Genomic DNA, 27,437 nt, shown 5'->3' on the forward strand with positions numbered 1-27,437 from the left:
CAACAAATTGCATTAATATCGGTCCAAGGGTTATCTCAGAAAAACGTTTTTGCGTTTTTACATGTATTTGAATTGGCCGCGTCGGAGTTGGGCCCGAGCTAAAGCTTCCTCTTAAAGGGATACTAAAGCGAAACAATAAATCAGTTTAGACTAATGAAGAATTCTTTAAGAACCCTGCAGGCAGTAATTTAAAAAAAAATAGTTTTATTATTAGATCAGAAAATGTAGGTCCAAGTATAAGTACAAGAATTTCGCGCCGAAACTCCAGCGCAGGTACGTCAGCGTGACGTCAGGGATTTCAAAGTATGTTTTCGTATTTGGGCCGCGTTGGCGGAATAAAGGTTCCCAAAACTTGCCATGTTTAATATTCTGTTCCATTATAACACAATGTAGTCAATCTGTACCGCTATAAAGAATTAGTAGGCCCTAGAAGATGCCATAAAAATCCAAGACGTCACAGCCCCCAAGTGCGGGAACTTAAGTAGGCGTGACCACCCGTATTTCGTTCTTGCGCTTTTTCTGGCTTACCAAACGTCTTATCGTTGGAAGAGTGGTGTTTTTGGTGTTGTAGAACGGTAATTTACCGATGCAGAAGAAATCATTTTTCACTTTAGTGTCCCTTAAAGCATTCCCCATACGTGGGCCGATCCCGAAAATAATGCTGTGCCGGCCCGACACGGAAGTGAAGCAGGCATTAACCACACCCCACACGTGGGCCGATCTCGAAGACAGTGCAATGCCGGGCCGATCCGCGGCTGTAGTGCAGTTCGCCATTAAGGGGCCCACATACACAGTTTCGCTGGTCATCCTTCGCCAGAGTCGAAGGACACTGAGTTCTTTCCTTGATGATCTTATAAACTTAGCTTCAAGTCATAGTATTGTAATTATGCTCGATGCGTTAGCAAATTTGAATTGCTCGCGCAGTAATCTGGAATACTATCTTACATTTTTCATAACCTAAATGTGGTTTAAAAAATTTTATTATTTTCGATAGCCTCATGGTTGCAAAAGCTAGAAGTGTCACACAAGTTGTGTTTCTATACATTCATTGACGTGCTTTAACTACAAGAACAATGTATGCATGACGCTGTCAGTTAGTATGATCGCTTCTTTACAGATTAATTAAGATCGAAGACACTGAATATACAGAACAAAGAAATAAGTGTTGTTTTGTTTCAAGAAACCATTTGGAGAAACTCCACGAAAGGTAGGCATCACTCCAAACAAGCTCCGAAAATTCAATCAGCTGGTGGGAGCAGCTACAAATGAATTAGTTGACTGCAATATATCACTCACGGAGCACCTGCGTGTGTCCTGTGCGTCAGTGCTTCTTGCATGTTGATCGCTGTGTTGCAGGGCGATTGCTCGCGATCTTGCCTTGGGACGGCCGCATTAAAAACACTTTTTATTCTTCCTTACGAAATAAAAACGAACGCAAATGCCGTCACTTAATAAACAACATCAGAGGAAATAGTGCATTCAAATTGTTTGTTAGAGCTCAGTGCAATTTATTTAATATGTCGCACCGGCGTAGCTACAGAAGGAATAGAGATTGCACGCTGCAGGGCCTTGCACGAAGTGAAAAATCAAGCTTCAATTGACTAGCCTCTTATCTTAACATATTCTCGGCACGGACGCCACTTTGGTTTTGCAAGTTTTCACAAAGCACTGATAGCAAGAGTAAATGACACTTGCCGTACGTAATTGTTTCAAATGCCGATAACAGAATTTCACCGACGAATACAATACTAATTTTGCTATAATTGAGCGCAGCCGTATAAGTGTTTTCATTTCGCAATATATATATTGGCTGGCGCGGACAAGCTGTTTCGTGCAGCACATTGCAAACAGAGCGATGTGTGCCGCGACTGCCTCGCTAATCGGGAGATTGAGAGAGGGAGTGACGCGTGAGCGCGATTCACAACAGTTGCCACAAACAGACCTCCCCCTCATGCAGCGCATGAGCCTCTGTCGCTTCATGCAATACCTGAAATCAAACTCAACTGTTTAGATACAAACGACGCATGCTACTCCGGCGCCATCTGGCAGCATGCAGCGTCGCCGCACTGCGCTTTTCTTCTCGCGCTTTCACCATACCCTCCTCCTCAGCTTTCCTTCCCACGTCTTTCGACTACCTCTGCGCTCTGCTTTCATCCTTCAGCGTACTCGGTTACGAGGGTCATCGACGCTCCAGAGCTGCGCTCTAAAAAGGGGGCATGCAGCCGCATCAGTGAGAACACAGAAACTGGTACGATTGCGGGCTTGGCTTGTTTCTGCTCGCGATCCTCGCTTTGTGCAGCTTCATATTGGAAAGTTATAAAGCGTTAATTCTCAGTTTTTTTTTACTTCCAGATTTGAATAAATTTTGTGCAACAAAAGTTTGTGAGGTTCGTCATCGGCAGCAGAGTACATTTTTCCTTAATGAAAAGAATGCTCTTGCTGATCGGCGTGAAGAGCAATTTTAGGCCGCGGTGCAGGGAGACAAAGCGGCTTCAGTGTCCGGGGCCTGATCTCGTGCGCACAGCAAAAAGTGCACTCCCAAATTCGATGGCTGTACTGTTCTCACTCGTAATCCTAATCAATGACCCAGCTTATTATCAAGGTGCAGATTATATGCAAGAAAAAAAATGGGTCCGTGTAGCTGGCGTGACGTTTACAAAAAAGGAACTTCGCCCTTTGGATGCCACACAAGTGCAGTGGGCAGGCTCAAGTGTCGCATTTGTGGGCACATACACGGCTATGTCAGCAGGTATACAGGAACTGCTTCACGAATGCCAGCTTATTCTCTGCTTAGGCTATGCTTCTGAGAGAAAAAAAAATTTTAAAGTAAAGCCTGCTGTCATGGCAGAGGTATTCTCTATGCGAGAGGGAGATGTCCACTCATTTGTTGCCTGCATTCTGGCTATGCTACTTGTAGCGTATAAGCCGGACGCCAGGGTGGAACAGACAACGTTTACTGATGCCGTGCCCTTTTTATAGGGTGATGGACATGTGATCTGCCGACTGCTGCTTGCGTGGCCGATAAGAGATTATCATGAAAATGCAGTGTGACACGCGATATCAGTATACAACATTCCTTTCTCCTAAGATTCGTTACACAATTGCAAAAATGTCTGGTTAGTCATCAATGCCATAACGTGCGATAGGCCGTCTGACGCGTGTTGATCTGCGCGGCTCCACCGGGTCTTGGGTAGCTTGGCCCGGACTTGCCCCTGCGGCTGCTTCCGTGCTGACCGGCAGCTGTTGTGGTCGTCTGGCTGTAGGAGGCAGCCTGACGTCGTAGTCTGCACTTGAGACTGGATCGGCTTCGAGCCTCGTCTAGGCGCTCCTCAACTGGTTCCGGTGCCTGTGATGGCGCTTGCCGTTGTCCAGCTGGAAGATGTACGACACTGGGCCTTGTACTGCCACAACCCTGGCCGCCTTCCACCTTATACCTGGACAAAAGCTTTTAGCATAGACCGCGTCACCGACACGGAACTTCTTCATCTCCCGTTGTTGCGGTTCCGGCGCGTATTGCCGGTCCGGATGAAGTCTGTCCAAGGCTGTCCTCAGCCTTCGTCCGAACATCAGTTCTGCCGGAGATTTCCCCGTGACCGAATGCGGTGTCGTGTGCTATTTAAACAGGAACCGCGAAATCTTGCACTGCGTTGAACCTTCCTGTTGTTTCTTTAACGCTTCTTTAACTTCTCTTACCATTCTCTCCGCCCTACCATTACTGGCGGGATTGTAAGGTGCAGTGAAAATAGCACGCACACCATTGCACTTTAAAAACGTTTGCAACTCCGAGCTAGTGAATGCTGTGCCATTATCCGAAACGATAACGTCTGGCACACCGTGTGTCGCAAACATCTTCCTTAAGCTGGTGACGACAGCTGTAGCTTTCATGGATGACATGATTTCGACCTCAGCCCAGTTGCTGTAGGCGTCTACCACGATTCAGAATACTTCTCCATTAACTGGACCAGCGAAATCAATGTGTAGGTGTAAGTTGATCCGGCTTGATCCAAAAATGCACTGGAACCTTGGGATCGCTTTGCCGGTTACTCTGACATGGCTGACAGTGCCGTACAAACTCTTCAATTTCGTGGTCCATTTTCGGCCACCACATGAGCCCTCTAGCTGACGCTTTCATAGCACTCATCCCAGGGTGATTTGCGTGCAGGAGTTGAAGCACACTTTCTCTTGCTGAGTTAGGAATTACAACGCGATTCCCCCACAGTATGCAATCACGATGCAACGACAACTCCAACTTCCTCACCTCGTAAGGCGCGAACTTGCTGTCCAGTTGTGTTGACGGCCAGCCACTAAGGATCCATTCCTTTACCATGGATAAGACTGTCCTTCTTGATCAGCGCAGCGATATCTGCTGCCTGAAGCGGTGCACACTCGACCGCTTCCAAGAGGAGCATGTCCCCAGGTGGCTGTGGCTCGTCTTTGTCTCCCTGAGCTGGCAGACGACTGAGTGCGTCGGCGTTGGAGTTTTCTTGGCCTCGCCTGTACTGAAGGCTGTAGTTATACGCAGACAAACATAAAATCCAACGGAGCATTCTGGGCGACACAACTTCGGGCACTCTCTTGTCCGTGTTAAACAGGCCCAGTAACGGCTTCTCCTTTATTACCGTAAATTGTCACCCAGCAAGGTACTGGTGGAACCGTTTCACGCCAAAGACAACAGCTAAGCCCTCTTTATCAATCTGAGCATAGTTACGTTCACTGGCTCCAAGCGTCCAGGAAGCATACGCTATGGGCTGTTCCTTCCCATCAGTCGTACTATGGGCTAGCACTGCCCTCACTCCCACAGGAGATGCGTCGCAGCACAAAATTAAAGGACGCTTGGTGTCATAGGGCACAAGTACAGAGTCGGAGCTAAGCAATTTTTTTAGTCTCTTAAGGGCACGTTGGTGCTCACCTGTCCACTTCCATTCATGGTCATGGTCGAGCAGTCGATAGAGTGGTTCTGCCACTTCAGTCTTGCCTTTGAGAAAACTGCTGTAAAAATTTAGTAACCCCAAGAACACTTGCAGCTCCTTTTTGCTTGTGGGTACGGGCGCTTTATCGATGGCGTCAGTCTTGCTTCGGCTCGGATGTATTCCCATGGCGTCAATCCTGTGACCCAAGAATTCAATGCTCGGCTTGTTGAATTCGCACTTGTCTTTGTTTACTCTTAACTGCGCATTCTGCAGACGCGATAGCACGGCTTCTAATCTCTCGGTGTGCTCTTCCGCGTTACGACCAGAAATCAAGATATTGTTACGGTTAATGTTAAACCGGTTTTATTCAAGAGACCAGATGGATGGTAAAGTCAAGATGGCGTCCTGAGGCTGCACCAGCTCACTTCTTCTTCCTCTTCTCCTCGCCCGGCTCATGCCGTAGCAATACCCGGTTGCCAGACGAAGCCCGTTGGGCAAGTCCAAATCACTCGGAAAGCGTAGGGTGAAACCGCTTAAGACGGGCAACATGTACTAACTGGGTCCGGCTAGACCGATGACCCGCCGACGTCAAGCGTGCCACCACGTACGTCAAGTCACTCAAGCGATCTACAATGACGAATGGGCCCGTGTACTGGGGTAAAAACTTTTTGCATAAGCCACGTTTACGTTGCGGAGTCCACAACCACACAAAGTCTCCTTTGGCGTACGAGACAGACTGGTGTCGGCTGTCATAGCGCTCTTTCGATCGGTCTTGCGATGCCACAGTACGAGGACGAGCGATACGCCGGGCTTCTTCGGCAAGACAAAGCGTCTTGGCAACAGAGTACTCGCTGTGAAAGTCAAACGGTAGTACAGTGTCAATGCACCTTAGCGGTGAACGTGCGTAAAGGAGATAAAAAGGACTGTAATCGGTCGCAGGCACGTACCCAGGATTTTTTTTCGGGGGGGGGGGGGGGGCCACCACGCCCATCATCATCATCATCAGCAGCAGCAGCAGCAGCAGCAGCAGCAGCAGCAGCCTGTTTTATGTCCACTGTAGGACGAAGGCCTCTCCCTGCGATCTCCAATTACCCCTGTCCTGCGCCAACCGATTCCAACTAGCGCCCGCGAATTTCCTCATTTCATCGCTCCACCTAGTGTTTTGTCGTCCTCGATTGCGTTTCCCTTCTCTTGGTACCCATTCTGTAAACCTAATGGTGCAACGGTTATCTAACCGGCGCATTACATGACCTGATGTCAATTAGAATATCGTCTATACCCGTTCGCTCTCTGATCCAAACCACTCTCGTTCTCTCTTAACGTTATGCCTAGCAATCTTCGTTCGATCGCTTTTTGCGTGGTCCTTAGCTTGCTTTCAAGTCTCTGCCCCATATGCACTGGCAAAATGCACTGGGAAATGCACTGGCAAATGCATTGGCACTGGACATATTTCACTGGCAAAATGCACTGATTGCACGCCTTACTTTTCAATAATAATGGTAAGCTTCCAGTCAGGAGCTGGCAATGTCTGCCGTATGCGATCCAACCTATTTTTATTCTTCTGTGAATTTCCTTCTCATGATCAGGGTTCCCTCTGATTAATTGACCTAGGTAAACGTACTCCTTCACAGTCTCTAGTGGCCGACTGGCCATCCTGATCTCTTGTTCCTTTGCCCGGTTATTATTCATTATCTTCATCTTCTGCATAATAATATTCAACCCCACTCTTACACTCTCTCTGTTAAGGTCTCCCATCATTTGTTGTAACTCGTCTGCATTGTTGTTGAATAGAACCATGTCATCGGCAAACCGAAGGTTACTGAGATATTTGCCGTCGATCTTTACTCCTAAGCCTTCCCAGTTTAATAGCTTGAATTCTTCTAAGCACGCAGAAAATAGCTATGGAGAAATTGTGTCTTCCTGTCTGACCCCTTTCTCTCCAGGTATCTCCCTGCTTTTCTTGTGTAGAATTAAGGTAGCTGTAGAACCTCTGTACATATTCTAACGCGAAAGACGAGTCAGTAAGACAAGAAACTATTTACAGATTATATTTACAACAACGGTTGATGCGCTGACCGGTTAGATTCACAGCGCGAGCCTAGTTTGTTCTTCCTCCTCTTTTCTGGAGTGATGGCGCCTACGCGCCTCGTTCAAACAAACAAATACCTCACGCATGTAGCAATATTTTCCAAGCTTTTTACGTAAGCGTTCTGTATTCCTTGATTACGTAGTGCCTCTACGATTGCTGGTCTCTCTACTGAATCAAATGCCTTTTTCGTAATCTATATAAGCCACATAGAGAGGCTTATTAATTGTATTCTGCAGATTTCGCGATAACCTGATTGATGACATGGATGTGATCCATTGTAAGGTATCTCTTCCTGAAGCCAGCCTGCTCCCTTGGTTGACGAAATCCAGTGTTAACCTTATTCCATTGGACATTATTTTGGTAAATATTTTATATAACACTGGGAGCAAGCTAATGGTCCCATAATTGTTCAATTCTTTAACGTCTCCTTTTTTTTGTGGGTTAGTATAATGTCTGCATTCTTCCAGTTTCCTGGGACCCTTGCAGTCGATAGACACTTCGTATAAAGAGCCGCCAGTTTTCCAAGCATTATGTCTCCTCCATCTTTGATTAAATCGACTGCTATTCCACCTTATCCTCCCGCTCTTCATCGTTTCATGTCTTGCAGGGCCCTTCTGACCTCATCGCTAGCGATAGGAGAGTTTCTGTATCCTGTTCATTACTGTTTCTAAGTGAACTATCGTGACTCCTCTGGGTACTGTATAGAGGTCAGCTTAGAATTTTTCCGCTGCTTTTACTATATCTTCGAGATAGCTGATTATATTATCCTTCTTATCTTTTAGTGCATACATCATGGTTTGTCCTATGCCAGGTTTCTTTTTTACTGATTTCAGGCTGCGTTCATCTTTTGCGGCTTCTTCAGTCTTTGTCATGTTATAATTTCGAATATCAGTTATTTTCGCCTTGTTGATCAGTTTTGACAGCTCCGCGAATTGCGTAACGCTGTGCGGCCGCCAGTCCCATACAACCGCGTAGAGCGCAGGACTCTGCGATTCTAGACGTACTGCGCTCACTGCGAAAGGTTAGAAAAACACCCACATAAGCACAGCAGAGAAGTGGCTACGTGAGGCGGTTCGACCGATAACTGTAGAAGCGTCATTCAAAACAAGTAATTGTTCTCCACTTCCGGCGGCGTTTTCTCTACTTCCTTTCTAAATAAAAAGATGTTGATCCATAAATATTCTCATAAATAACAGTTAACTTTTTTATTATTCGCTTTTGCTTGCAGTTTGGTTGTTGCGTTGGTTTCTCCCTTAGTAGATCGCTTAATTTCTCAACTCCTTGCGATTTTTGTTTCCAGTTGCCAATATTGCACGAAAAGTGCTATACAGTTAGGGAAAAACAGACGAGGTAACGGGCGACAGTCATCTTGCTTATGGGTCTAAGGGTTATTGCAGGGTTCCATGATGGACGCTCTTTCACATTATTTCATTTCCCACCTTATCTAACCCATATCACGTGTATATGGTTCCGGGCATCTACCAGCGTCGCGGCGAGCCGTAACTCAAGGAAAAAATGAAGCAAAGGGATAAGTTAAACGCAATTGGCGTTTTCTCCGGCCGCAAATCGTTCCATGAGAGTACAGACCAGCTGAGTAACAGCCGCATCCCTCTCCTTGTCCCAGGATCAGCCTAAACAAAGAAGGTTGAACTAGCAAAAGCAACAGCTATGCGCGTGACGGTTGAATAGATGGTGACAACTGAACGCATCTCGAGTTAATCGCGCGGGTGCGGAATCTACGAGAAAACTGCCCTTCACTATACAAGAGATTGCGATAACTACCGCCATCTAAAAGGAGTGAAAAAGGCAGCATAATGCGGACCGATGTACAGCTGTCAAGTCTCAACATTGATCTGGTGGCACTTTAGGAATGTGTGAGGAGTGGTGGCGTGGGTGGGGGGGTATGCCACTTGATTTCGGGGGGGGGGGGGGGGGCCGGGCCCCCCCGGGCCCCCCCCTGGGTACGTGCCTGATCGGTCGTCTCATGCTTTGCAGTATTATAGGCATAGGTGATGAAGGGGAGTACGCCATCCCAGTCCTTGTGATCGGAAGATACCTACATGGCCAGCATGTTAGTTAGAGTTCTGTTCGTACGTTCTACAAGCCCATTTGTCTGAGGGTGATAAGGCGTTGAATGACGGAACTGCGAACTGCAGAGACGAAGCAGTTCTTCTACGGCGTCCGTAACGAACTGACGACCGCGATCGCTAATGATCACACGGGGCGGACCATGTCGAAGAATAATGAATCGAAGCAAAAACGTTGCAACGGACGCAGCTGTTGAAGATGGCACGGCCGCCGTTTCCGCGTAACGGGTCAGATGGTCGACACATACGATCACCCATCGGTTGCCGTTAGATGATCGGGGAAATGGGCCCAGAAGATCGATACCCACTTGTTCAAATGGCAGGCGAGGCGGCGGCAGAGGTTGGAGAAGACCTGGCGGAGCGGTCGTAGGGCGCTTGTAGCGTTGACATTGTTCGCAACTGGCGGCGTAGTGCTTGGCCGTGTCCCGCATTCTGGGCCAGTAAAAACGCTCCTGTGTCCGGTTCAAAGTTCTTATGAATCCTAGATGGCCAGAGGTCACATCGTTGTGCATGGCTCTCAGTATGTCCGTTCGCAGACTCTGCGGCACCACCAGAAGGAAGCGTGCGCCTTTAACCGAATAATTGGTCTTGTAAAGCAGGCCGTCACGGACACAAAATCGACCGGTGGCTCCAGGACGCGATGCGGCTACAAATATAGGTTCCAAACCAATATCATTTTCCTGCTCTGCTTTGAAAGTCATCGAGTCTGGGAATGTAGAAGAAATGGGAGCAAAACAGTCATCAAAATTGTCTTCGTCACACTCCGTCGTCGTCAGAGGAAGGCGGGAGAGACAGTCCGCATCTGCGTGACGACGCCCGGACTTGTAGGAAATAACGAAGTCGTACTCCTGCAGTCGAAGAGCCCAACATGCCGGTCGTCCACTCGGGCCACGGAGATTCACCAACCAGCACAACGCGTGGTGGTCAGTAATGATGGTGAACGGACGTCCGTAGATATAAGGTCGAAATTTGTGGACAGCGAAAACAGCTGCCAAGCATTCTTGCTCGGTCACAGTGTAACTGCGTTCCGCCTTAGTCAAAGAGCGACTAGCATAAGCCACAACGTGTTCAGCTCCTTGATGACATTGCACAAGTACGGCACCGATGCCGATGCCACTGGCATCAGTGTGCACTTCCGTAGGTGCGGATGCATCGAAGTGACGCAATATGGGCCCTGATGTTAGTAGAAATTTTAGCTGACGGAACGCGTCGTCGCAAGCCGATGTCCAGTTGAAAGGGACGGCTTTTTGGAGAAGACATGTTAGGGGGTACACCACGTCGGCGAATCTTGGGACGAAGCGCCGAAAATACGAGCACAGGCCCAAGAAACTCCTCAACTCCCGCACTGACTTCGGTGCTTCGAAGGAGCTAACTGCCTCAATCTTCCGTGGATCTGGCCTCACACCGTTTTTGTCGACCAGATGCCCAAGTACTAACGTCTCGGTTTCTCCAAAACGATCCAAAACGAATTTAGGATGAAGCCGGCTTGTTCGACACAATCGAGAACAAGATTGAGACGGCTGTTATGTTCACTCAATGTGCTGCCAAAAATCACCACATCATCGAGGTAGCACAAACAAATTTCCCATTTAAGTCCTCGGAGGATAGTATCCATGAATCGTTCGAATGTTGCTGGCGCGTTACAAAGGCCGAACGGCATAACGTTAAATTCATAAAGACCATCTGGTGTCACGAAGGCCGTTTTCTCCTTATCGTCTGGGTGCATGGGTATCTGCCAATAGCCTGATCGCAAATCCAGTGATGAAAAGTAGGCAGCGGAATGTAGACAGTCGATGACATCATCAGTTCTAGGAAGCGGATACACATCCTTTTTGGTGATCGCATTCAGTTTCCTGTAATCAACGCAAAACCGCCACGATCCATCCTTCTTCTTTACTAAGATTACTGGTGCTGCGCACGGACTAGAAGACTCTTGGACAACACTTTTCCGTAGCATGTCTTTCACCTGTTCAGCAATAACTGTCCTCTCTGCTGAAGAAACGCGGTAAGGCTTTTGCCGAATGGGGTGCGCAGATCCGGTGTCAATTCTGTGGCGAGCACGAGAACGCGGGAATGAAGCCTGCTTGTCGCCTTGTGTGAAATCGAACACAGAAAGATGTGCCCACAAAACTTGTGCGAGAGCGCGGCGCTCATGTGAGGGCAGTGCCTTGTTGATCATTCGTAGGATCTGCTCTTCAGAAATGCTTCTTTGGGGATCGCTAGTATGAGACTGCTCCTCCTCGCTTAGAAATGTAATGGAGCTGTAAGTAATCTCGTCAAATTCAGCAAGCTTCATATCACGCGGGAGAACGGCAGGGACGCAAGAACAATTGAAAGCCCACAAATTGGAGGCGCCATTCACTAATCTCACGACAGAGCGTGGTACAAGTACATCTTTCTTTGCGCAGCTCGACGTAAGTGGCTGAACTTGCGCGTCAAACGATGAAAGGTCGGCAGCAGCGAAATTGACAGGGATACGTGACAGCGACCAAGGCGGTAGCAGCAAATCGTTCGAAACAACACAATAGTTTTTTACTAGTAAGGATGTGTCGGCAAGGGTGGCGAGAAGCGCGCTATTCAAAGTAATTTCGCCTGTGTCACAGTTAACGGATGCACCACAATCCTGAAGAAAGTCAATTGTACCGAGAATCACATCGTGAGTGCATCGCGGTAGTACGAGAAATTATGTTTTAAGATCTTCTCCTCCGAATAAAACACTTGCAACACAAATACCAGGGGGAACTAAGCACTCTCCGCTGACACCACGTCACACCATCAATCCACGGGAACATAACTTTCCTACCCAGCCTCTCTTTGAAAGTCACACTCATGACGGAAACGGTAGCACCAGTGTCCACTAATGCTGTTGCAGGTATACTATCAATTAACACACGCACTTTGTTCTTCACCATCATAATAGGCAGAGGAGTATTTCGCAGATACACAGACTGTCCGGCGACCCTCCATCGGCCGCGCCGGCTAGTTTCCCGACGGCGGTGGAGACGTAGCACGTCGCCGTGGTGACGGTGAACGGCGTTGGCGACTGGTTGGGGGCGTCAGGCTCCGGTCAGAAGCTGGCGAGCCACTCCTTCTACTATACTGAAGGAAGGTATTCCGAGGTGGCGCGCCTGTGGTGTTTGCAGGGTCTATCGGCCAACGTCGTCATAACTATCACGTCCAAAATTAGGCCAAGTTGGTGGTGGGCCATATGTTGTTGTCTGTCGGCGCCGGCGACAAAAACGAGCAATGTGTCCTGAGGCGCCACAGCTGTAACATACAGGAGATGCGCGACCGACGTTGTATGCCTCGGAGTCAACCCTGGGACGCTGCGAATAATAAACTCGATCTTCCGAATTCCGATTCGTGGTGGTAGCTCGACGAGTTCGTTGATCGTGCGTCATGTCGTCGGGAAAGGTACGTCGGTGCTGTCGCAGCTGATCAACTCGACAGTCTGCAACGCTTGGCATGGCACACAATGCTGACACAGCAGATGCATGTTCTTGAGGTTGGTTGGAAGCGCAACCAAGCTGTTCGACATCCGCCCCTTTGGTGTGTCGTTCAAGTTCTTCACGGACAATTTGCCTTATAGTTGCCGCAAGGTCAAATTGAAAGCTGTAGTTGTCGTTTTCGTCAACGCTTGCCACCGTTGTGACATTTGCTAGCCTGCCAAACTTTGGCGTGATACGGCGCAGCTTCAAGGCCTCAAATGTGCGGCAATGCTTGATGAGGTCGGCGACCGAGGCGAGACTCTCCTTCCCGATTAAATAATTGTAAACATCCTCGGCTATGCCTTTGAGAAGGTGTCCAACCTTGTCCTCGTCGGACATTCGAGGATTGACAGTCTTGCAAAGCTTCCGGATCGCCTCTATGTACGTAGTACAGGTCTCACCTGGGACTTGAGCGCGCTGAAGCAATGTCTGCTCCGCCCGCTTCCGTTTCGTGGTGGAATCGCCAAAGCACTCTGTGAGGTGAGTAACGAAGCTGTCCCACGTTGTGAACGTATCTTCATGGTTCTCGAACCACACTAGCGCCGTGTCTGTGAGGAACAGAACCACATTGTCGAGCTGAGTCGTGGAGTTCCAGCCGTTGTACTTGCTCACACGCTTGTAGTGGGTGAGCCATTCCTCCACGTCCTCGCCAAATTTTCCAGAGAAAGGGAGGGGCTCCATCTGATGCATCCAGGCGCCGGTTGTTCGCACTGGAGCAGCCAGAGAAGGCTGTTCGTCACTGCTGTGGGACATCGGGATCTCAAGTGGTGTTGGAGGCAGTCGAGCGAAGCGTCGGCTCCGGGTGGCACTTGCTGCAGCAGCTCCGTCGTCTTGGTCGAAGTACCCCGCACCTCCACCACAAAGCTGTTACGGTTAATGTTAAACCGGCTTTATTCAAGGGACGAGATGGATGGTAAAGTCAAGATGGCGTCCTGAGGCTGCACCAGCTCACTTCTTCCTCTTCTCCTCGCCCGGCTCATGCCGTAGCAATATCATCAAGATAGGCTTTCACGCCGGGAATGCCTGCTAACAGCGTATCAATGACTCGTTGAAATACCCATGGTGCCACCGAAATTCCAAATGGCAGCCGTTAGACTTTATACAGTCCCTTTATCGTGTTAACTGTGAGCACTTCAGTCGATTCGTCGTCTAGCGTTAGCTGTTGATAAGCTTGAGCTAGATCCAGCTTTGTAAAAAATTTGCTCGAACCCAGAGCTGCGAGCATTTCAGTGGTAGTGCGCAAAGGATACCCGCTGCTTTTAATAGCTTTGTTTACGGTGCTACGGTAGTCACCGCACAGGCGTAAAGTTCCGTCTTTTTTTCTTACCACTACCAGTGGCGTGGCCCAGTTGGAGTACGCGACGGGTTCCCATAGCCCTTGTTGCACCAAGCGATCCACTTCCTTGCCCACGTCGTCCTTGAGGGCCAGTGGAACTGGTCGACTTTTGAGAAACACTGGTTGGGCGTCGTCTTTCAGTTCGATGTGAACTGGTGGTCCGCTGAAGCCAGGAAGGTCCCTGCAAAACACCTCGGAAAATCGTGAGGGCACGTCTTCCGCGTTTACTTGCTCGATTCTCCGCAAGCAAATGTCTAACGGCCTAAACCAGTTTCGCCCAATCAGGCTGTTGCCTCGACTCTTTACTACCAACAATGGCAGCTTTGCCTTCTGGCCCTTGAATTCTACCAAGACGGTTGCTCGCCCCAGCAGCGGTAACGCCTCCTTTGACCAGGTTACGAGAGTTGTTCCAGACTCTTGGAGTGGTATTTCACCCCGGTTTCTCTCGATTACTCGAAATGTATCTTCACTCACAGTTGAGCACGATGCTCCAGAATCAACCTCCATCGGGAGTTCTTGTCCTTGTATCTGTACTTTAACCATAAACTTCTGTTCTTGCTCATTCACTTCGCAAAGTGAAAACAATGCACTCATTTCGTACACGCCCTTGCTCTTTTCAACTTTCCTCTTTTGCTGAGGCGTCTTCCGGGCCGCTCTACTTTCGTCTTTTGAACGACAAGCCCTTGCTATATGTCCAACCCTTTTGCATTTGAAGCATGCCGCTTTTCTAACACTGCATAAATGCGGAGCGTGCTTACCGTTGCATCGGTAGCAACTAGGTCCCTCTGCCATGGCGTCTTGCTTCGTGCGGGTTGCTTGTATCATGCCCTGGCAGTCCTTCGCCTCGTCTCGGCCTTGCATCCGTATGTCTCGCTGTTGCTTGGCTGTCACTTCTGCGGTCGCAGAAGGTCGTGTTCTGCGAGAAGTCGCTGTTGAACTGCTTCGTTCAGGAGGACGCATACGAAACGATCTCGCATCATGATGTCCAACGGGAGCAGCTCGTCGCCAAAACGGCAGTCTTCGACTAGCTTCCGAAGCGCCGTGACGTAGTCCGCAACCGATTCCTCGGCAGCCTGGTTTCTCTTGTAGAACAAAAACCTTGCGTATAGCTCTGAAGGCCTTGGATGCAGGTGCTTGCGAACCGCCGTCTTAATTTCCTTGTAGGTTGCTGTTGTCGGTCTTGATGGCTTCACCAGGGTCACGATGAGCCCGTATGCTTCTTCGCCGCAACAACTCAGCAGGACGGCTCTTTTCTGTTCTTCTTTCGCTATCTTGTTAGCTTCGCAGAACATTTCTAGCCTCTCGACGCATTCGTCCCATGACGCATTTGTGCCGGGATGATACTCGCCGATCCTGCCGACGGCCATCGCCGCCGCTTCCTCGTCGCCAACTGTAGCGTATCCGCCGGACGCCAGGGTGGAACAGACAACGTTTATTGATGCCGTGCCCTTTTTATAGGGTGATGAAAATGTGATCTACGGACTGCTGCTTGCGTGGCCAATAAGAGATTATCATGAAAATGCAGTGTGACACGCGATATCAGTATACAACACTACTGTTACGGTCTCTTGTGGCTGTGTCGGATTTATGGACATCTACTATTTTCCTCTAGGAATGAGACAGTGCCTCGTGCAAATTCAGCATGCGTGATCAGACCACCAGCTGCATCCTTTGCTACTGCTCTTTTGGGTACCAGAGACATCTTGTGCTACCCTAAGATAGTGGAACCATAGACTCGACCAATTGTCAATGGCACAGAAAGCTATTAAAGCCCTATGAATGGGGCGTGCAGCTGTCTTTGTATATGAAGTGAACACTGCTTAGTGTGCGCGCATCAGTTCTTGTTACTTTCCTTCTTCCCTTTCGTGCAGCATAGGGTAGCAAACTAGCTTCAGCCAGGTTAACCTCCCTGCCTTTCCTCCCCTCGCACATAAAATGTCTGATCGGTGTCTGTATCCTTAGAGCAGTGGTTCAGACTCTCACATGAATGTTAATTCTCCCTATGTATGCCAAGAATGCTTTCATGGGCTCAGCAATACACTGGACGTAACAAATCAAAAGGAAACTTTAATTTTTTTTGTATTTACATGCACGTAGAATTTCTAATAAGGCACAAGTATTTTTTAAAGTCATGATACACAACACTGCACAGCAGTTTATGAGATCTTGTACCTTGGAAATAAATTCTCACTTTGCAAACGTCTATGCACTTATACACTGTTATTCCATCCACAGAGCAAAGTGAAAAGTGCCAAGTACACTCTTCTATATTCACTAGAACCAAAATCCCCACTAAAATTCAGTCCAAATAAAGATAACTTACATAAAATTGAGCTCTGTGTGAATAAAAGGCCACAATCTTCAGTGGTGCAGACAAGTTGGGTATCAACAAGGCAGCCAGCCTTTTTGTTGACACTTAGCATAAAATCCTCAAGTACCTAAAATCAAATGCACACACAGTTGTTCACCATGACCAGGACAAGCGCCGCAGCAGTGCATAAAAAACCAGTAGAACAAGCACAGACGTAATTTCCTGTGCCTTTGGTCTTTGCAGGAGCCTTGCATGCACAGCACTAGACCAATTCATGTCCGCAAAACAGTACCAAGCTCTAAGGGAATGTGGTGTTTTACTACAGTTAAGGACGGTCAGAATTTGATAGTTAAATATGTGCCCAATAGCATGTTTCCACTATACTTCTTGCGAATAAAGTTGTCATTACAGTAGTTAGTAAGTCAGCATCTATTGTTAAAATATATCTGTGCCAGTTACAAAAGGAGGATGGACACTTCCCAGTGGCTTCTTACAGCATTAAGGTCTGAACTAGCTCAGTAAAAAGCAACTGGGATATGCATGATGCTATCATCATTACGTTTGCCACTCTGTTTTAGCTGGTTGCAATGCTTGCTTCTCACTCCGATGGTGCTTACGCGGAATATGTTTGAACTGAACTGCCTGGCTGCTGACTGCACTACAGAAAAAACATCAATGACTATAACACTCACTAAAAACAGAATTAGATTGCTCTGCACCATGAAAAATTGTTAAATAGAAGGGTGCATTCGGGGATGCAGGCACTCCTGCAGAAAAAGCCTGACATCACAGAACTGTGACATGCTGTTCTGCTGGTGAAAATATACAAGGTAAGGAAGGGCGTGTAAAAACCCTGCAGGAAGTGAGTGGACAGTTGGAACAACTATCTCACTTGCAATTGTATTTTTATAAGCAACGCTCATGGCTAATAATGTAAATTGAGGAGAAAAACAACAGGATTACTGGATTAAGCAGCCCACTAAAATTCAACAGAACTTGCCCCTTTTTACTACATTAAAACCAAATGTTTTCATCTCTCGCTTTGGCTATCAATTTAACACTTGCAATGGCCAGACAACAATAAAAAAATATGTCGAGACATACACATGCACATTCTCACAAGAGCCAACAAATACAGATGTCTACAAAGTGCTGAGTGGTGAGAAGTGGCCCTTTCACGATCACACAGCAGAAGGCAGTCTTAGTTGCAGTAATGCACAGATAGAACACATGAACAGGTACAGATGACAATACAGTGAACCTATAATATGTCCAGAAATAAACACACATCAAAACCAAAGCTTTTAAGGCACATCATTGTGATAAAGGTACATTTTTGGCTGCAGTCTGAACTACTTACATTGCACATCACATAACCAATCCACACATGTTGTTCTCTTGAGCATGATTGTGAGCGAACAACGCTTGAGCATTAGTAGTTGGGCAAGATGGATGACATTCATTGTAGAATGCAATAGCAGAAAGGTAAAGGACAAGGCACTGACAGATTTTATGTTCTTTGTTCTTGTCAATTTTTGTACTCTACCAAGATAAACAAATATGCTTGTTTGTAAAAAAAAAAAAGGATTTGGCTAGGCTGTTCTCAATACAAGATAACTTGCATGACAAGGTCGACAACAAACACACAATGTACAGGTTCAATAAAAATAAAGAACAGTAGGTGTCTTTTAACACAGCTCTAACACAGCTCAGGGAACAAGGACATCAATGACCACCAAGTAAGCTTCATTAATGAGGGATTAATATACATCAACTGTGTTGAAGACAAAGCACATGAGAAATGGCCAAAGTCCCTAGAAATTAACCACACTCAACAGACAGACAGAGCTATGCAAAGGGGGAAGGCAGCTGGGGAGGATCCGGTAACAGCAGATTTGTTGAAGGATGGTGGGCCGGTTGTTCTAGAAAAACTGGCCACCCTCATGCAATGCCTCATGCAATACGCAATGCCTCATGACTTCGAGCGTACCGGAATCTTGGAAGAACGCTAACATAATCCTAACAGATAAGAAAGGGGATGCCAAAGACTTGAAAAATTATAGACTGATCAGCTTACTGTCCGTGGCCTATGAAGTATTTACTAAGGTAATCTCAAATAGTATCAGGAACACCTGAGACTTCTGTCAACCAAAGGACCAGGCAGGATTCCGTAAAGGCTACTCAACAATAGACCATATTCACACTATCAATCAGGTGATAAGAGAAATGTGCGCAATATAACCAACCCTTATATATAGCTTTTATTGATTACGAGAAAGCGTTTGATTCAGTCTAAACCTTAGCAGCCATGGAGGCATTACGGAATCAGGGTATAGACAAGCCGTAAGTAAAAACACTGAAAGATATCTATAGTGGCTCCACAGCCACCGTAGTCCTCCATAAAGAAAGCAACAGAATCCTAATAAAGAAAGGCGTCAGGCAGGGAGATACGATCTCTCCAATGCTATTCACAGCGTGTTTACAGGAGGTACTCAGAGACCTGGAGTGGGAAGAATTGGGGATAAGAGTTAATGGAGAATACCTTAGTAACTTGTGATTCGCTGATGATATTGCCTTGCTTAGTAACACAGGGGACCAAATCCAATGCATTCTCATTGACCTGGAGAGGCAAAGCAGAAGAGTGGTTCCAAAAATTAATCTGCAGAAAACTAAAGTAATGTTTCACAGTCTCGGAAGAGAACAGCAGTTTACGATAGGTAGCGAGGCACTGGAAATGGTAAGGGAATACATCTACTTAGGGCAGGTAGCGACCGCGGATCCGGATCATGAGACTGAAATAATCAGAAGAATAAGAATGGGCTGGGGTGCGTTTGGCAGGAATTCTCAGATCATGAACAGCAGGTTGCCATTATCCCTCAAGAGAAAAGTGTACAACAGCTGTGTCTTACCAGTACTCACGTACGGGGCAGAAACCTGGAGGCTTACCAAAACGGTTCTACTTAAATTGAGGACGACGCAACGAGCTATGGAAAGAAGAATGATGGGTGTAATGTTAAGGGATAAGAAAAGAGCAGATTGGGTGAGGGAACAAACACGAGTTAATGACATCTTAGTTGAAATCAAGAAAAAGAAATGGGCATGGGCAGGACATGTAATGCGGAGGGAAGATAACCGATGGTCATTGAGGGTTACGGAATGGATTCCAAGGGAAGGGAAGCGTAGCAGGGGGTAGCAGAAAGTAAGGTGGGAGGATGAGATTAAGAAGTTTGCAGGGACAACATGGCCACAATTAGTACATTACCAGGGTAGTTAGAGAAGTATGGGAGAGAGCTCTTTGCCCTGCAGTGGGCGTAACCAGGCTGATGATGATGATGAACAGACAGACAGCTAATGTACTTTTTTGACAATGAGAAATGAATTCGAGCAGATCCCCTTGTAGTCTTTGACTTCAGGGCCTCCTCCTGTCTTTCTATTCATCAGAACAAAATGGATTCTGGTTCTGAAATTGCTGACACAGTTTTCGCTACACTGTGCAATCCAAGATGCCTCAATTATTTCGTATGTCGGCTCAACAGGACTGTTTCCAATCACTGCACACTTCAAAGCAAAATATGCACCTGCATTACCTTTAATGACATATGAGGTACCCCTTAACATCACTGCATATAATACATTACTATTTCTGTAAGCAGTCTCAAGCACATCCCTGCATGACCAATGCATTGCTTACAACAGGACAGCAGAAGCTAGCAGACCACGTGTATAAACTACTAAGCAGTTACTAGGCATGGAGTTGCACATATTTTTTGCACTTCAGTTTTTTCATGCTTTTTATGTATGGACAGTACATAGTTATGACTGTGGCTAATTTTTTCGAACTCTAGATTTCATGCCTTTTTTTAATTTAATCACGGCCACTAGCAATCTGAGAGTGGTTTGAAGAACAAAAGAGAACAATGCAGAAATGAGCTTCTAAACAAGCAACAGGTCTCAAAGGAGTAAGCAAAAATGTGCCACAGTGAGGGAAGTTTCACAGGCTTAGATCTCTGCTCACAGTTGTATACATATTTATTTCCATTTGTCAGTTGTGCATTTCATTTTCTTGCTCTTACATTTTGTTATTTCACATAACAGCCCTAATGCATTCCAGAAATACCACACAGATCAATCAGAACACGTTGCTAGCACTTACTATAAAAGGTCTGCTTGAATGTATTGAGCATACACAATCCTGCCTATCCAAAGCAAAAGAAATCTTTATACAGCAGCAATAAATTCTCCATGGTATTTCTTGAAAAAATTTTTCCTCTGCTTCCACATGCAATGAAAAAAATAAAAGGCTATATGCTGCACAGTGATTTTCACACACCCCGCCAGAAAAGGCAAATTAATGATTTTCTTTGTCAAACACTGTAAGCCTAAAAAATGCGAGAAGGTACCCTGGATGCCAAGCTCACAGGCTTAGAGTATAGAACTGAAGGAAAGGACAAATGAAGGAAATTATTTGTCCATAGATACTCAACTGGGAGAAAGCAACCACAAAAGACCAGCTCTTAGGTAGCCATGAACTGCAACTATAAAAAAACACAAGAAAAAAGCCTGGCAGGGACTGAGGAAAAAAAGAAAACTACATTTGAAGGGTTAAGAGGAGTCTACTGCACATTACTATGGTGCTCCCAGCAGCATTGAACTCGTACCAAATTGAATAAAAATAATAATGAGAACAATGCGATAGAGCTACAACAATGCCATATCTGTTGCCAGTACAGACCATACTTCGAGAACGTAGCATGACAAAGATATGTTGTACCACACTAGAGAGGCTGCATTGCACACAACACAAACACAGTTTCCTTCTTGCAGTGTGGCAGCTATGTGGCCACACAGGACAAAATCGTGCAGTACACGGCCCAAGGAACCCATCAAACGTAGCTGGCTACAGTAAGTAGCATCTCACGCATGTGAGCACTGTATGGCACAGAAGAAAGTAAGCATGATTAAATGACGAGGCAAACCAGGATGAGCTCAACAAAGTATTGGCCTCACACATTCAGTGCTGTCCACTTGTAGTGATACAAAAACAAACGTGAAAGTTCAACTGCAAGTATTGGCGGCGAGGAATTACGGAGTCGCCATCTATCGGAAGCGCCTCGCTGGCGTAGTATGAGGGATCACGTGGCGCGCTCCTCATAGGTTTTGCTGTCAGCGCTCACTGAAAACAGCACGCGCGAGCTCTCCCGGACATTTCTGTAAGTACTGTCGAAACGAGAGAAGTTTCTTACTGTCTAAATAATAATCTTGGGCAAACTGAAAGCACACAATCGTTTACAGACGCTATCTCTTTACCGAATACGTACAGTGAACGCCACTGCGCGCGGTCACCGCGATGGAGTCTCCCGAACCGGCTTCTTGCGTGAAAGGTAGGTAAACGCTGAGAGCAAACTATGTGAAATATATTCTTATAGTGTTTGTACAACTAAATGGAGTGGAATAGAACGAAGCCTCAATGCAGCGATCGCGCAGATTCGCAGCAACTGAGTGCGCGTCTGCATGCTTGTCCGCGCACTGTTTCGCTTTCTCCGCGGGCGTGTTTTCGCACCATGCCATGAGCTTTAGGCCGCAGAATATGAGCATTTGACAGTATTCAAGCAACCATTGTTGTGTGGGCGCTATCAGAGCTGTTCAAAAATAATTTCATTGTAGAGACTTCGACGCCTGCGGGGACTGTGATGTGCCGTCGCGACGATTCAATCTTTTTTTTCTTCTAAATTCTTCGACCTTTCAATACTATTTCTCAAGTTGCGTCGCACTGCATGTTTATCGGTGCTCTCAGCGTGCAATTTCCCTCTGCTCCTTTTATGTAATCCAGTGCATTAATTCATAACACAAACATGACCATATGCCATGCTTTTTTTAAAATGTGCTTCTTACCGCTACCTTTCCACTCCTCTGAACTTGCCAGTATCTATAGCATCGACAAGTTCATACACAAAACCGTCATGACATTAGTCGGGCAGCGGACTCGGGCGAGCGTCTCAGGGCGCGTTTTCAGAGCATCGCAAACCGGGCGCCGTAGCAGAAATCTTCCTCGCGTCTGTGCTTGCTGCATACCCGAGTTGCAGCCGATGACTGTTTGCCGGTTTTATGTTTCGCGAGCCAAGCTTCACGCAGCTTCTTGTCCTGTGGCTACGTGTGAATAAGGCTGACACCAGCCTCCGTTACGTGCGTCCGGCCCTGCGGCACCGAGCAGTAGCCTACCATGTTGCGCGCCTTCAAAGGCAGCCACTACCTATTGTAGTGCTTTCAAGTGTTGTAAAGGAGACACTCGAAGCGGGAAAATTTCGCCACTAAATGAGGACCGCAGCGTTCGAGGAAATTTAAACTCGTTTTCAGCTCCCTTCGGTGTGCCCGAAGCAGCCGACGCGGCCGCTATGTCCACGTGATCCCTTCTAGCACGTCACGCCGACGGTGGCGCAAGCTTTTCCAGTGGTGGAGCTCGAGGCCAATAACCAGATGCTGTTGCACCTGGGCTGACCATTACCCTACCTATTAAGAATACTTGCACTATCATGGAAAAATGAAATACAGAAGGGAAGTATGACATTTCTCAATGTTAAGATCCCGGTGGTCAGAATTAAACTGCAGTCCTCCACTACAGCATGCCTCATACATAATCAAATCATGGTTTTGGTACGGAAAACCCCAGAATTCAGTTCAGTTCAACATCTCTCACAAATTGATAACTCATGGGTTCAATTTTGCATGGCCACATATCCAGTCAGCAAAGATGGCAGAAGTCACAAACTAAGCCAAGAGAATAAAGAATGCCATCCAATTAGTTAGACTTAGATTGCTAATGAAAGTACGCCTGGATAAAGGGCGGGACTTTTCAGTTATCCTGGCAAGGAACCGAAATAGAAAGAGTGGACCTCACAGAGCTGCTCAGTCTTTGGTTTACTTATCAGCGCAAAGCATAGAGCCTAGCATTGTGCTGAAGTCGATGGATAAAAATCAAAGTGATTGAAGAAAAATATAATAAGGTCACTGATTTCAGCCGTTGAGTTCCATGACTACACGTTCAGCATTAGCTGAACAGAAGAAAACCTAAAGCAGGTAGAACTTGAAAATCATGCTTTGCAACACCCAGGTGCTATCCAACAACTTGCCTATGACAGCGTTTTAGAGTGAACAAAATTGTGCATCTAATCATGAGACAGAGAAATTCTTGAAAAAAGATTCTTCAAAAGAATCTGATCTATGACTACTCTATACATTACACAAAATGGTAACACTGTTATGCAGAATTTTTCAATACAGCAGCTGGACATGACGCTCATGCAACATTATTTATGAGCACGCCTGTCTCTGGCATCTGTCACCTCTCCTCCTCCCTTAACCCTTTCCAATCAACACAAGTGGCCATTCACCTCATCTGCAATCTCTGGGTTTGTTGCACGAAGCCAGGTGTCGCACGAATTCAGTTCCAAGGCCAGCAGGGGCTGTGCCACCCAATTTATGAAGTGTTTCGGCTTCAGTATGCCAAAATCTCCCCAGTGACTCTGAGGAGAAGCTTGTTGCATATATGCGCTATGTAATCAAGGCTGGAGAAGTCCTACCTATGAGGTCAAATAGGGAATGGTGACCTGATGTCAGTTTACTTTGATTTCCCTGTGGCGTTCACAATTAATGAAAAGGGCACCAAAAACGTTAAAATCAGAACTACGGGGTACAAAAAGCAACCAACTGTGGTAATGTTGTGCTGCACTACCGATGAGTGAAAGCTGTCACCATACATTGTTTTCAAGTGCAAGACTCTTCTAGCTGGAGAAATGTTTCCAAAAAATCTCGTCGTGCGTATTTGCAAGAATGGTAAAATGAGTAGCACAATGGTAGAGAAATGGGTTCATACGGTTTGGCAATGCCATGCAGGAGCCCTGTTGTGTGGGGAGTAACTCTTGTTCTCCAATCCTTGTGTGGTCACTGGACTGATACAGAGACCGTGTTTTCGCGGAGTGGTACAGACATAGCCATTATACCCGAAGGTATGACGAGCCAACTTCAACTGCCATTAAAGGATAGGTCTCGTATAAACGTTATACTGGATGGCTGGCATCGCAAGAGCATCAGCTCACTTCTACCAGTATCAAGCACGCTTTGCTTAGCCAGCTGGCAAACTGGATTGCAGCAGCATGAGATGAAATTCCAGCTGAAACCGATTATGCGAGCATCCGAAAGTGCAGTATTTCAAAATCTTTTGGTGGAAGCAAGGATTGTCACTTTGAGAAGAAGTCAGCGACAAACAGCACAGCGATGTCACGGATGACGATGATGAATAAAGAGTGGATATGCTTACGACAAGTGCTCTTGTGTAATAAAATTCCTGCTCTGCCCTCAAAAAAATTGTCTTTCTTTGTACGGCTTACATTCGAAGAAAGTTTTCTATTACTTTCTGGCGTTGCAAATTTTGGAGGTTGGCCTACAATCAAGGTCATTCGAGATTTGAGTAAATACAGTAATCTCTCCAAATCACACTTGCAGGTTGCCTCCAACAATTGATCATACCACAGACACCTTACATTAGTACAGAATTTAACATAAGGCATCATTTCCAACTTGAAAAAATGAAAGAAAAAATAATAGGCCATCGTTATAACACTACCTAGCAAAACATATTTTCTCAGCAGCTTTCTCAAAACTATACTCCACCCTCATTGACTGGACAGCTTTGTTACCCCGCAGATAGAGGGCGCCTAACACACCTTTCCTTTTGGGCTCGGTGGCAAGAGCCACCCCCGTTTTAAAAGGAACGCTCATAATGTCCACCCATCAGTTTCAAATGAAACAGTGTGCAGGTTGTCTTTGCAGTTGCCAACATGCAGCTCTGCTTTGGGGACACCAAACATGAGGTTCGAGAAAAGAATGACGGTGCACAGGTACCTGCAGGGTGGCACCCATGTTTAACTACACAATGAGCAACGCCTTAAATCCACAATATATCGCTGACCAGTATTTCACACACTGACAATTCGAACTACTTCGCAGCACTGAATTTGGCCCCATAGACTGCAGAAGGACGACTGAAATTTTGGACACCTTAAAACACCCTGTTCGATAATTCGGACAGCACCTGCATGATTATGCATTAAATCACCACTGAATAAAGTAGAAATAGCTATCTTTTGGCCTCAATGTGGTGCCAGCATTGCCATGGCATGTTCATCGGCCATGCTACCAGCATCTTCTCAAAATCGAAACCAGCGAAGCTTACCAGCTAGTACCAACTGCACCCAAACCGCAGAACAAGCAAAGCCAAACCTGGGAAGCCATTGTAAAGCTGCACTGTAGTGCGAGTACCACCAGTGTTGATTCCATCTCTCCAGCACTTGTTCTTTCGTGTGTTAAACAGCAACATGGTCCTGGCGACTTCTTCAAGTTGTTTCAGGCAGCACTAACTCCACTTTTGGTGTCTGCACCGACGAGGGCAGTGATTGGGTGAGGAAAGTGGCGGACAATGACTTGTGAAAAAAAAAAAAAAACCTGACCCCATACAGCTATGGCAGCATGGTAAACTTCTGTTATGTTGCCAGTGGATGAAGACTTGGTGCATGCATTGACTTTACTTTCGTCTATCTGTGGCACCAGCAAGACAATGGTCAAGATGTGGACTAAGCAGATGGCAAGCAAGCGCACGTGTGTGCACCAAAACATTCACAACCTAGGGCCATATTCTCAGATGATCACTTTCAAAGTGCCTTCACTTTTGCAACATTTCACATGACAAGCACCAGATATGCCGACAGAAAACAGACTCCTGGCACTATGATAAAACAGTATGTTTGGTGCTGTGCCAAGAATGCTCGTGCTCGTATATACCTATATTTACTACACTAGTCACACGAAATCCTGCATAAGTGAAAGTATTCTTGAAAGTGGTCATCCGAAAGTATGGCAAACTGTGTTTTTCGCTACTTGTGGAATGGTTCACTTGCTTTTTGGCAAATCCAGTACTGTGGACTACCAATAATTCTAACATTTTGGCAGTCCCCATTGTGTCCAAATTATCGGTCGGCAATAGTACATTGAAAGCAAAACTGTGACTGGGTATGCAAAATGAGCCTGAAGATTGTTGGGATCCATACATAACACAAGGAACTGATTTGACACAACTGTCAAAAAACAAGAGGCCTTGGTTTGTATGCAAGTTGGTAAGCTATTTCAAATCACAACAGTTCGAAAGGATTGCCTCACAGTTAATTGATTCATGTTAGTTATAGAATCCTTCCATTCCATTTCAGCCAAGCTTAGATAACATAACCTGCATGCATAAAAGCAAGCTATTGCAATGAATGGGTTGACAGATTTGAGCACATTCTGTGCTACTGTACTAGTATAATGTTAGGAAGAGACTGAGCCTTCTTCATCTTATGTAGCTCCCATGCAAAATGGTGAAAAAACGCCAGCTGGATTGTTTTTTAATGGAGCCGAGCCAAATGACATCTTGAGTTCAAGCTCAGTGCATCCATGAAGCTTACTGGGCACCGCAATCCTACAGTTGTTGGTATGTTTGCAAATGCTACAAAATCAACTAAAGTGGAACTAGGCTATTTAAGGTCATGTGGACTTCTTTTTCATCAATGGCACCAGCGGGTATACTGATCCCACTAAAGCGGCTGTCTCTGCAAGGCTGGCAGCAAGCACGTGTGAGGCAATTCTCGCAGGCACACTTTGCATTCACGAAAGAGGGTGATTGTCAAGGCCCTGGCATATCTGAAATATGGTCAACACACACAATGTAATCTACAAGGCAGTGTGGAATACTTCGGGCTCCTCTGGCCTGCGTTCAACGAAGAAGCCCGGGTTGAAGTACAGCTTCTTCCTCCAGCCCACCAACTCCACACTGGGCGTTTGCTTGCTGCCGTCATGGGAGGACCACCTCATAACCGCATCATGGACGCGGTGCATCAGCTTCTCCAAGTGCATGGTACTGGCATGTTCACTGAAGACCGTGTAGACGGCTGAGAGGAACCATGAACCTCTTTCGTTGTTTTTGAGTGCCGTGTAACCGGGGATGGTTGCATAGGCGATGTACATGTCCGACCAAGTGGCCATGCGCTCCTTACTCGATGACACTGACTCAGGCACCTTGAATGGTCCGGCGTCTGCAGTGTCGTACACAATGCTATCGTAGGTTCCGCTGTCGAACTTGCCTGCACGAAAGGCAAACAATACAATAATAAATGCACATGTTGCTGCTG

The 27,437-nt window shown here is 46.5% G+C and overlaps 1 protein-coding gene across 2 annotated transcripts in view; it reads right to left on the reverse strand.

Moving 5' to 3' along the window:
• Positions 1-15,957: 15,957 nt before the first annotated feature.
• Positions 15,958-27,437, reverse strand: part of LOC135920431 (caspase-7-like) — an 85,911-nt gene continuing 74,431 nt past the window's right edge. For both annotated transcript variants that reach the window (XM_065454699.2, XM_065454698.2), the window contains exon 6: positions 15,958-27,389. In XM_065454699.2, coding sequence (XP_065310771.1) covers positions 26,980-27,389 — 410 coding nt within the window. In that variant the 3' untranslated portion in view covers positions 15,958-26,979. The remainder of the gene's footprint in view (positions 27,390-27,437) is intronic.

The sequence above is a fragment of the Dermacentor albipictus genome, chromosome 2 (assembly GCF_038994185.2).
Source record: "Dermacentor albipictus isolate Rhodes 1998 colony chromosome 2, USDA_Dalb.pri_finalv2, whole genome shotgun sequence".
Lineage (NCBI taxonomy): Eukaryota > Metazoa > Arthropoda > Arachnida > Ixodida > Ixodidae > Dermacentor > Dermacentor albipictus.